The sequence below is a fragment of the Prionailurus viverrinus genome, chromosome B2, assembly GCF_022837055.1.
Source record: "Prionailurus viverrinus isolate Anna chromosome B2, UM_Priviv_1.0, whole genome shotgun sequence".
Lineage (NCBI taxonomy): Eukaryota > Metazoa > Chordata > Mammalia > Carnivora > Felidae > Prionailurus > Prionailurus viverrinus.
Window position 1 is genome coordinate 145,355,384 of NC_062565.1, and position 12,414 is coordinate 145,367,797.

Consider the following 12,414-nt stretch of genomic DNA (forward strand, 5'->3'; position numbering starts at 1 on the left):
GGTACTTTATCCCCAGAGCCTAGCATAAAGTCTAACGGATTATAGGTGTTTAATACATATTCGTTGAATAAATGAAAGAATGTATTTTTCTTTTTAGAAGCCACAATCATTCAGCAAACATCTATGAAATATCTGTGCACCAGATAAAATTTTTGCCTCTGTATCTTTGTCCATGCAGTGTTTTTGCTGGAATGTTCTTTATCATCCTTCTCCCACTGTCCTTTTGCCACTCTTACCCACCTTCTATGACTTTTCTGGGGAAGTGTTATGCAAAGCTAAAGATTTCCTGAACTTTGTTGTAGCACATTACTATTATTATATATTTTTCTGTAAGTCTCCCCTATGACTCCCTCATGTGCTTATCTGCACAATATACTGAAAAGAAATACTTATCTGCAGTTTTCCAGCAGGATGTCTGGTGCATACAAATGCTGGACTTAATGTTTGCTAATGGGTGGTCTTTGCAGACACAGGCCCCTAGGTACTGGTCATCTATGCTTCAGCCCAGCTCTAACTTTCTTTCTCCCACTTTCCTGAATTGAACATTAATGCTTTAATAGTTTAAAAATTTGGGGGGGGGGAGGAGGGCTACCTCAGTCTTTAACACCAAGATTGGTTAGTTCTTGAATGAATAATGAAGGGGATTATCTAGTGCGTCTCGCACTTGGGCAACTATAGGTTAATGTGTTCTCGTCTTCACCCTATTTCTACTGTTTTCCAATAAGTGGACATTAAGGTATCACTTCTTAGAGGGCTTTGTGCATGTTTGCGGTCATAGGAGCCCAGGGATATAAGTTGCTAGACCAAACCCATTTCTTAGAGCCTCAGACTAGGCTAGCTCTTCTGGGCTACCATGGTCCTGAGGCAGGGGAGTCTCAGGATCAATATTATTCCTGACATCAGTATGCAGTGAGCTGGTATTTGAATGCCCCTGAGCTAAAATAAAATCAACAGAAAGAGCATTTGCTGCCTCTGTTGCAGAAATGGCAGTTCAGGTCTAAATCTCCCCATAGGCTCATAGCCAACATTTTAGAAGCTGATAAGAAGACCTGAGTTCACTAATTATGTTTATTTGGTTGTGCTAATATTAGTAAATAAATCCACATAATGCCTTACAAAGATATACTTCTTTATGCTCTGATTTTAGAATATTCAGGTATTTTGATGATTTTTTTTGATGTTTATTGTTTTCGAGAGAGAGTGCAAGTGGGGGAGGGGCAGAGAGAGAGAGGGAGAGAAGATCTGAAGCAGGGTCACGTGGTAACAGCAGAGTGCACGATGAGATGCAGGGCTCGAACTCATGAACTGTGAGATCATGACCTGAGCTGACGTCAGACGCTTAACCCACTGAGCCACCCAGGTACCCCAGAACATTCAGATATTTAAATTTTTCTACTGTAAAACTGAAATGTTCTGAAATTTCTATGTCTGTTTCTGAGGTTCCTGTCAATAAAGTAACTAAAAGATTTATCCGGATAGGTTTAATGTTTAAAACCTTGTTAACATCTATATCAGTAGAAAAATAATGAGTAAATTCATCAACTGTGCTGAAATTTTACTCCTTTCCTCTAAGGTTTGGTTGAACATAATTAATAAATAAAAGAAAATGTATTTGCATTTCCCTAAGCCTGATATAGCAGATTGGAGAGTAAGGCTCAGTAAACACATTCTTTACCTAATCAAGACTGAAATACAATTTAGTATAGTTCATGATGCTGCTAAAAAACAGTAATATTCTTGCATCATATAATACTTCTATGCATATCACAGTTTCACCAAAGATTTTAAACCAGACATTTTTGAAAAAAAGATATAAATGTAGGGTTAATATTGCTTGATCTGATTTGGAAATTGTTAAATTGTTTGTTCCTCTAAAGTCTCCTTTCATCACGCTATTTTCCTTTTCCCTATTCCATATACCCCTAGGGAAAAACTATTATGAAAGTATGGACATATCCCAATGGCCATCTACAGCCCTACCCTGAGGAGGTGGATGGTTCTGGAAGGACTTTGAGGGTTGAGTAGCCAGAGCCACATCCCATGGTTGTTGGCTACTTAGTCTGGTTTGGGGTTTATATCTTATCTTATCTTATCTTATCTTATCATACTTTTTAAATTTAATTTATTGTCAAGTTAGCTAACATACAGTGTATACAGTGTGCTCTTGGTTTCAGGGGTAGATTCCCATGATTCATCGCTCCCAGTGCTCATCCCAGCAAGTGCCCTCCTCAATGCCCATCACCCATTTCCCTCTCTCCCCCACCCCACCCCCATCAACCCTCAGTTTATTCTCTGTATTTAAGAGTCTCTTGTGGTTTGCCAACCTCTCTGTTTGAACTATTTTTTTTAAAGACTGAAACCCTCCCTGGGCTTCAGGAAGCAGCTCTTGTCTCTCCTCCATATCCTGAGCCCTGTTTTATGGCAGGAAGAAGTCACTGTACCTGAGAAACTGCTCCTGAGGCTTCAAACAGGGTGCTACATTCACCTTCATGGTACGCTTCCTTACAGTCCCGGCAAAAGACGAACTGCAGAAGAACACACATGTGTTAGGGACGGGCTTGTGGGCTGCATCTGGACATAACATGTTTTCCCTTTTCCAAGCTCATTGGATTCATTCCTCTGACGTGTGTGATGGCTTCTGAGCCAGATTACTTTTTGCAAAGAGGAAATAAAGTTATATTTTGATGGTATTGTTAATTCTTTACTAAACAATGTTCCAAGCACTATAGCAGGGTTTCAAGGATGCATGAGTCATGTTTCCTTTCTTCGAGATGTTTCCAGTCTGGCAGAAAAGATAACAATGCAGATAAATATCTGTAGTAAAGTGTTTTTGGTGTTAGGCTTCGAGGGAAGTGACGTTATTCAAGAATTTCACATCTAGGGGCGCCTGGATGGCTCAGTTGGTTGAGTGTCTGACTCTTGGTTTTAGCTCAGGTCATGATCTCATGGTTTGTGAGTTCCAGCCCCACATCGGACTCTGAGCTGACAGCACAGAGCCTGCTTGGGATCCTCTCTCTCTGCCCCTCCCCTGCTTGTTCTCTCTCTCTCTCTCTCAAAATACATAAATAAAATTAAAAAGAAAGAATTTCACATCTGGTATATGTTTACATACATAGTGGATTTATATGTTCATATTAATGGACTTGGTTTTGCAATGACAGCTTATAATGGAAAGAAGAAATAAATGGTGTCCCCTGAAAATTCATATGGTGAAGTCTTGACACCCAGGACCTCAGGGTGTGATTGCATTTGGAAATAGGGTCTTTGAAGAGGTAAGTAAGGTAAAATGAAGTCATTAGAGTGGCCCTCATCTTACATGACTGGTCTTTATGAGAGGAGATTAGGACACAGACACACACAGGGGCTGAGAGACACAAGGGCACAGTGAGAATGTGGCCATCTGCAAGTTAAGGAGAGAGGCCTCAGTAGAAACCAAGGGGCTTGTTCTGGGGCTTCTAACCTGCAGGACTGTTTCTTAAGTTTTCTTCAAGAGTTTTTGTTGTTTGAGGCCCCCGGACCAGGGTGCTTTGTTATGGTGGCTGTAGGAAGCCAATGCTTAGTCTGGAGAGGATCTCCTCACCTGGTGATAGTGCTCCAGGGAATGGACGAGATCTGGGGACCAACCAACTGCCCTCTACCTTTCATCTGCAGGGAAGGAAGCTATGCAAGTGAATGCTGGAAAAGGAGGCTGTCCTGCTAGCATCTGGCATCAGTAGACCCTTCTAGAACTACTTCACCATCACCCGCCATGCTCCAGAGGTTGTGGCTAAGGGTGTGGGCTCTGCAGTCAGACACATGGGATTGAAGTCATCATCCCATCGCCTGTCCACGGAGATACCTTGGGAAGCCACCTTGTCACCTGGGCCTCAGTTATCCTTTGAAAACCCAGGATAACACTGGTAACTATCTCCTCTGATCACTGGAAGAGGTAGGTGAGATCATACGTGCTAACTGGGACACAAGATGTTCTGTTACACAGATAACGGCCAGGGACTGCTTTTCCCCGACCCCATTTCACAGCTGAAGAAGGAGTTGCTTTACTAGAAAACAGGTTCCTTTCAGCAAACATTCTCTACCTCGCTGGAGAGAAACAGGTCTCACAAGAGAACCAGTGTGATTAATGAGTATGGTGTGTGGGCAGTGGTGGTGATTTTATAGCATCGGCCCCGGATGAGCGGGTATTCCTCCCATGGAGAGGTGGGTTTGATGTCTCTTCTGCTTAGATACGGATGTGCTCACTACTTGACCAATAGCACATGGTGGAAGTGATGGTGTGCTGCTTTCTGGGCCCAGGCCTTAAGAAACTGGCAGCCTCCTCTCATGTGAGTGGCTCATGAGAGGCTCATGTACAGAGGAACCAAAGCCCTTGGCTAAGAGAATTGGCTGAGTGCAGACGGCCAGCACCAACTTGCCAGCCGTACGTCTGAGCCATGTTTCCAGGGGATCTTCCAGCCCCTGGATGAGTTGGCCCAGGTGACCCCGTGTGGAACAGAGACACATTGGCTTTATGGGACACTGCTCAAATTACAGCCTTGTGGGGGGAAAGACAATACAAAGGAAAACAGGAACAAGATTGTTGCTGTTTTAAGTCACTAAGTTTTTTGGTGTTTTTTACCCAGCAATAGATAACCGATATAGTAATGGCACTGAGAATCTGGAAGACTCAAGGAAGTTCTGGATGCTTAAAGTTCTCAAATGACTCTTCTATAGCATGAGCCAGGAATTTGGCACAATTTTGCTTCAGATAAGACTGATGTGAACTGATAAACAAAATCACAAACAGGATACAGAAAAGTCCAGCTTTATGCCCCAGTACATCGTCATCCCTCCTTGCCTCAAAAACAGCCCGTCCAAGGCAATTTTCCTTCGTGCTGTCTTCACCACGGAAACAGATTTCCCTCCTTCCCCACATCCAATTTCTTGTTTTAACCCCTCGTCTGAAAATCGTCTTAATCTCAGCACATACCAAACCAGAAAAGGCAAGTATTTTATAAGGAAAAGGTCTCTTTAGATACGATACAATCTACCTTCTATCCATCAATTTCAGGATACTGTAGTCTTACTTCTTCTCACAGCAAAGAGCCTGACCTCAAGTTTGTAGGATGTAAACTTTATTTAAAGATTCAGATTGGCGGGAGAGGGCTGTATGTCAGGATGTCTTTAGGCAATTCGCCAATACCATCAGGTTTTAATTCCTGGCATTTTCATTTTCCCTGAACCGAAAGCTGATCCAGGGAACGATGAATGAAGTGCATCTCAGGGCTTCCATTTCAGATTAAAACCATTTTTTTTTTTATTAATGTCTCCGCTCATCTGTGGGTTTGCCTCAGAGCCATTGCTCTGCTCTTATGTGCTCATGTTGGAAAAACGTAGACTGCGTGCTTCAGTCACCGAGAAGAGCTTGCTGTGTGATTTCATCCCACCGCTTTCTATGGAAGCAAGTCTGATCTCTCGGCGTGACAGGGAAAACGCTTCACATCTTATTAGCTAGTGGATGAGATATAAAATCAGTTTCATGGTAGAGGAACACCCTGGAGGTTGATCAGTTTGTCAGAATAAATAGGCCTTTCCTGACACAAAGACATTAAATTCCCTTTCACACTGGTACTACAAAGAATGGACTAAAAAAATAACAGAAAGGGAAGAGCACACAGAAATGAAGGCCTCGCCATTTCAGCCTGGCAAAAGGCAAGCGGAAGCTGCAAGAATACGCTGGGGATAATTTAACACTAATGTACTTGTTAATTTGCTTCTATGCAGAAAGTATGACTTAAATTTAGAGATACCGTGCAGTGGGGCCTCCTAGGTAAATAACTTGAATCTGTCTCATACAAAATGGGGAAATATCTAGAAAGTCTGGTTTGATCTTGAAAATGTTCAAGCTTTTAATCGTGTTATTCAGAATTCAAACGGGAGCTTGTACAAATGTTTAGACCCCTCAGTTCCCAAACTGTGCACCAAGGTACTCTGGGGCATAACAGGCTCTCAGGGCTGCAGTGGGAAATTTTACATCTTTGAGGAAATTACAGTGATACTATCTGTTGGATGCTACGTGAACTACTAACGCAAGGTAGTTCATGATGTTATTGTGGCTTGTGCTCTCCTTCTTTTGGTGACATATCTTTGCAAAGATGGGTTTTTGGTTATTGTGATAGAAAAACAACTAGCATGTGAACGAACATCTGTTTGCTACAGGAGATGCAGTTATTTAAGAATGAAATAAAAATTGTTTTTCTTTCAATTTCTGTGAACTATCTTTTCAAATGGCTATTAAGTTGCTAAGGCATTCGTTCTTATTGTGTTACTTGGATCTAAGTATTTAATACACAAAACTGCTTAGACCTAAGTATTTGATAAACAAAACCACATTTCTTTTGGCCTAGGAACACCATGAAAACCTACTGAGTCTCTAAGGGCATGACAAACAGAGGAAGGTCGGGGACCTCCGGCATGGGCAGATGCTCCCAAGATAATGTTTTGGGACAGTCTTCAAACATTGCCAGTGGCACAGATATTTCTAGAGAAAGAGCTTGAGAAGACAGATCTGGCTCCAACATTTTCACATTCAGTCTGCTGACTTTGTATATCCCTCACCTGGGACACATGAATCTTGTTCTAACCGATATGCAGAAAGCTGCAATTTACCTAGGGATTTGCTCTTAACTAACTGTGGTCTCACATTTGCTGAAGATGCCTTCTAAGTGAATACTAATTGAATAGAAGGGACTGCCACACATTTATGTAGTCTACTTTTCCTGCGTTGTTCTCTCTTGAGATATCTGATAAATGCATCAATTTCTGTAGTTAAAAAAAAATGAAAGCCTTTAAAAATTATAAAAGTAATACATACTTACAATTTTGGTTCCCTCAACTCTATCCCTTATTAGATTTAATTAGAAAGCAATCTATATGGACTGTATCATCTTAGCTCCTATGATGTTAGCTTTCGATGTCAACTTGGCTACACTACAGTCCCCAATTCTTCAGTCAAACACTAATCTGGCTGCTTCTGTGGAGATATTTTGTAAGCCTACAACATCCATACTCAATTTGTTTTAGGAAACAGAGAGGATCCTAGATAATCTAGGTGTGGCTGATTCAATCTGTTGAAAGGTTTTCATAGCAGAACTGAAGTTTCCCCAAGAAGAAGAGAGTCTGTCTGGGAACAACAGCCAGGCTGTGGGCCAGCCTGCCCTTCCTGGAGGCCTGCCTGTGCCAGCTCAGCCCCACAGTCACTTAGGTCAGTTCTCTCCCTGTGTATGTGGATATGGATATGCTGCTATACGGATATATCGATCTATACACCTGTAGATCTCTGGGGACAGCTGAGGGTCTGGGGACCCTTGTCTATCTGTATCATATATAACTACATCTGCCTCCTACTGGTTCTGCCTCTCTTTGGGAATCCTGGCTGATATAGCTCAGCTGCTACAGAAAAAATTTTACTAGGTCAGTTAATTCTTTTGCAAATGGATATAATGTTTCCATATGACATTATCTAACATGACATTAAATCGCTACTTGAATTTTCTATGTTATTTGCAAAATTGTAGTTCAAATCTCTTTCTGTGTGTGTTTTTTAATCTCAAGTACACACAGGACACTAGCCCTTAGAATTCAACATCAGGAACAAGGTCATCACTCCCAACAGCGTGACTGTGACTGTGTCCCTTTATGTGACAATGAATATGCTAATCCAATTCATTTTTATCCTCAGATTAGCTGAGCTGCCCGGGAGTTTTGTGCCCAACTTTCCACTTAACTGTAGAAACTAGCTCATCCTCGGTGCCTAAAATGAGGCATACAACTTTAAAGCAGCTATTTAGTAAATGAAAAATTCAATAAGACAAACTTTTTGTAAGAAGTAATAGCTAAACTACTGTTATCATTCAATACATATTTTATTGGCCTTGCAATTAATATGTGGTGAGTATTTGCTTTTAGGACAAATAAAATCTTGGATCCGGACCACACATAAAAGAATACCACATTGTAACACATGAAGTCACATAGTAGGCATATATTTTTAAAAGTCGGACATACTTATGTTTAAAAGTAAAGCCTCTGAAGTCAGAAAGACCTAGGGACAGAGGCCCTTCTCTACCATTTATTGTCCTGTGTGACCCTAAACATTTCTTTCCTTTATTATTTTGTAAGGAAGAAATAATAAGGTGATGAGTATTTAACACAGTTTCTGGCACAGAGGAATCAATGATTTCCTTATAGAGTTATGATGCTTTATAAGCAATAAAGTTCGATAGAAAAGTAAACTGACAGTGAAGCACCTTGATAATGAAAGCAGTTCCCACTATTCTGGTAATAAATGTGAAAGTCCTTGTGAACTTGAGGACCTCCTAGGAAACGCCAGGCGTGTCTGCTCCCCTAACTGCTCTATGGAAAGGGATGCCTCACTTTGTTCGTGTATGTGAAGAGGTAACTCCATGGTCAATCCCCTCAGACCATCCAGTGCTCAGACCATCCAGAGCTCTGTGAATTGCCTGTCATGTTTATCGTTCAATATCATGTCAGTAGAGGAGTCATTTGATTGATGTCGGAGTTTGATTTCCCACATGCCCATAATGGAGACGTTCCAAAGGAGACATATGTATATTTCCTCTTTGGAAACACGAAAAGGAATCAAGTGAACAGTCTCCAATGCAATCAGAGCATTCAGTGTCTGCTGATCAATAAAGTTGAGAGTGAGTTGGTACCTATAAGCAATGACCCTCAAATAAGGGTTTGATCCTTCAAGTTGAATGATGTCTATCTGATCAAATTTCTTCCTGCGTATTTTCTGTCATGACAGCATCGATTATAAAAGCATTTTGTTATCCGCCATTTATTTCCTTTTCCGTAGCTCTGAAGTTTTGTATTAAAAGAACGGGAGAGAATCAAATACTACCTTAGGACCCCCTACTATAGTCAAGGGAAACATCAAAAGCATGAGGCACACATCTGTCTGTGCTTCTGTGGGATCAGATGAAATATTTTTCCTTTAGGTGTACGACTTTCCAGAAGATGGCAGCAGTGATATATATGATCCAACCTCGGTGTGTTAAAAATAGTGTATCAAAAGAGTAAGGCGCCCCACGGGTGACCAGCCGCTGATCCATGCAAAATTGTTCTGACAAGACCGGAAGTGGTGTTAGATTATAATGCACTAGAACACAATTTTGAAAAGAAGAAAGTCAGGTTGTTTCCTTTCAAGTACACATCTTAAAATCACAGAATCTCATGGTGGGAAGCAATCTTAGACTAGGCCATGCTCCAGATGTAAACAGACTGAGACAATCTTTTGCACATAACCTCCAAATGGCTAAAAAGAAATAATTTTGAGGAAGCTGAATATAGCTCAGTGGCTGAATGCCTTTGTCTTTTTCAGATCCTATAGGAATCACGAAGGAGGGTTAAATAGTGCCATCTAGATTCCCGCAAAATACCGTGACATTGACCCTGCTCATCCCCCACATTAGTTTTGTTTTAGGTTTCCTACTACAAAAGGCCCTTACTTTCCTTGGTTTAATTTTCATTCATGGGGAGCTCTTAATCGAACTCTGAAAATTCCCTGTTCTTACATCACAGGATCTCAAGTACTGTGGTACCCATTCAATCTTTCCGACGTGCAGTGCCCTAATTCATACATCCACTGTGCGTACAATCTAGTGGAAAACTTTTTTTACCATCTGTCTCAGAACCAGGGACCTACTAGAGACGATGAGCTTGCAAGATGAAGGGACCATGTCCCCTCGTTGACCCTTAATAAGGCTGACCTCCAAACCTCAAGTCAAAAGGGGCACTTCATCAATTCTCCAGACAGTGGTGCGGCGGTGCCCTTGATGATGGCTGCTGGAAATTGACCTGTCCGATATATAATTATAGACCAAGATATTTAAACTGATTTCCTACTTCAAAATGTTTATAGTTTTTCAAAACCTAAAAATGTTTGTTGGCCTTTTATTTTACCCTTTCTTTAACAGCTTTATTGAGATAGAACTCACAGAGTCATGGGTTTTAAAAAGTAGTTTATATGGTTTTTGAGCGGATCATACGTGCACACAGCACCCACTCCAACGGTGCAACATGTATATGGTGAAGAGTAAGTCTCTCTTCCTCCTTGAGGCTACAATGCTCCTGGGAGATAATCGCTGTCACCTGTTTTTACCTTTCAGGAAATTTTTTACACATTATATTTGAAGGCAAAATGGCATATAAAATATCGCCTTATGTCTTGTGCTTTGCTCCTTGCTTTTGTTTATGACATTCACAGCCTGCCTTCCATCAGTGCATGTTGAACAGCTCCGTTCTTCCTAAGCAGCTGCACAGTGTTCTAGTTGATAGATGTACCTTCCTGCATCTAACCAGGCCCCTGACGACGACGGTTTAGGTCTTTTCCAATATTTTGCCATTATAAACAAAGCTGCAGGGAATGTCCTTCTCCGCAGGTCAGTTTGCACATGTGCAAGGAAATCTGTAGGCTACATTTCTAGAAGTGAGGTGGATGGGTCAAAGGGCATGCGGAGTTTCAATTTTGATGGCATTTGCACACCTGCCCTCTGTGGAAGATGAGGCCGGGGGTCGATGCCCAGCAGCGAGGTGTGTGAAAGCCTGCTCCCCGCCTCCCCTGCTCACTGTGTGACCGCTGACGACCAACCGTGGTCAAACAATGGCATGAGAAGGATCTCAAATAAATGCAGCATTTTTGCTAAGACCCTCTTTATCCATGTTGTATCACCACAGAGACAGGCTCCTGGCCAAATAACTAATCCTGAGTCACTTCTGAGTCTTGTCCATTTGGCCGAACCAGAGTCAGAAGTGGCCTGTGGTCCGTCCCCACCTGTCATTTCCCTGCTCCTGGTGCCCCAGCTCTGAGACTAGGTGCACCCAGCCTGTCATTTCCTTGTTCGCTCTGGCCCGAATCTGGTCCTTTGCTGGGAAAGGACTTTAAGTGGATGTGAGCTTGGTGACTTTACACTCTGACGGTCAACATCCTGGAGGTCCAGGTCAGAGAGAAGGAAACGGGAGACAAGGAAGCAACAGACTTAGTAGCCAGGGCTGTGTTCTGGGCCTTCACTTTGAACAGAATCGGCCCTCAGTGCTGCTCACCGGGCATGGCTTACAGCAGCAGTGGGCAGGGACCCTGGGGGGCCAGGACAACGTGATTTATGGCAGTGATGCTCTCCCAAATCCCTCCACTTCCTCCCTCTGCTGTAACCATCATTCTGTAATCAACCACAGAACGATTCCTGTGATGATGGCCCTCACCCCCATCCACGGAATCTCCCGGCTCTGGCCTTCACATCATGGCTTCCCATGTTTCCAAAGGGTAAAGTAGGATTTGGCCATGAGCTGGGACTCTTGTATTTATAATGTTCACACCATCCACGGTCATCTGGACAAACTTCTTGGAGGCACATTTCTGTATCGGACTGAAAATTCCCTTTAGCATCTTGCAAGGCCGGCTCAATTTTGCTTTAAAATCAGCATTTCCCAGACCTTATGGAGCATTTGGCTCCTTCCAGAAATGGAGCACTGGTCACAGAGTATCAAATTCAACACCACTTTCAAATATTGCCATTCATTAGTGGACCCATTCAAATATTGCCATTAATTAGTGAACATGTTTGAATATGGCCATTCATTAGTAAAATGCACAGCATATGCCTTCTAACATTTTTAACTGGTCTCTAATCCTTGTGACCTTATCATTTACAATCTGTAGCAAGGCACTAGACTTTGTAAAAATGATTACACTATGCCAGTCAAAATGTGAACTCCGAGCCATATGGCAATTTGAGCCCAATTTGTCCCATGTGCCTCTGGGCATCCTTCTGTTCTCTTAGCATAGCAGGGGGACCGAATGCTTTCCTTGAACACCTGGGCCTGACCCCAGGCAGCTTGGGTCAGGGTCAGTTTTGGGAAGGAGCCAGCCAATGATTCCCCTTTGGGAAGGAGCCAGCGAATCAATGATTCGCCCGCCGATCTATCAACAGAAGGCTTCACTGTGCACCGAGCAGCTTCATAGGTGCCTTGTGAGCTTACCTGCTCCTGCCCCTCTCCCCCCAGCCTCAGCCAAAAAGTCGGGGTGCTTTTCTCTTTTTATTTTTTTAAATAATTCTTTTTTTAAAAAAAAATTTTTTTAACATTTATTTTTGAGACAGAGAGAGACAGAGCATGAACGGGAGAGGGTCAGAGAGAGGGAGACACAGAATCGGAAACAGGCTCCAGGCTCTGAGCTGTCAGCACAGAGCCTGACGCGGGGCTCGAACTCACGGACTGCGAGATCATGACCTGAGCCGAAGTCGGAGGCTTAACCAACTGAGCCACCCAGGCGCCCCTAGGGGTGCTTTTCTCTTACGAACTGTCCTTTCCTTACACGTTCCTCTATTAAACGTTTGCCGCTCTGTGCGGAACTAG

General features: G+C 42.6%; 1 protein-coding gene across 2 annotated transcripts in view; it reads right to left on the reverse strand.

The window, feature by feature from the left end:
* PRKN (parkin RBR E3 ubiquitin protein ligase) overlaps positions 1-12,414 on the reverse strand; it is a 1,353,288-nt gene that overhangs the window by 35,951 nt on the left and 1,304,923 nt on the right. For both annotated transcript variants that reach the window (XM_047860009.1, XM_047860008.1), the window contains exon 10: positions 2,442-2,525. In XM_047860009.1, the coding sequence (XP_047715965.1) occupies positions 2,442-2,525 (84 nt within the window). The remainder of the gene's footprint in view (positions 1-2,441; positions 2,526-12,414) is intronic.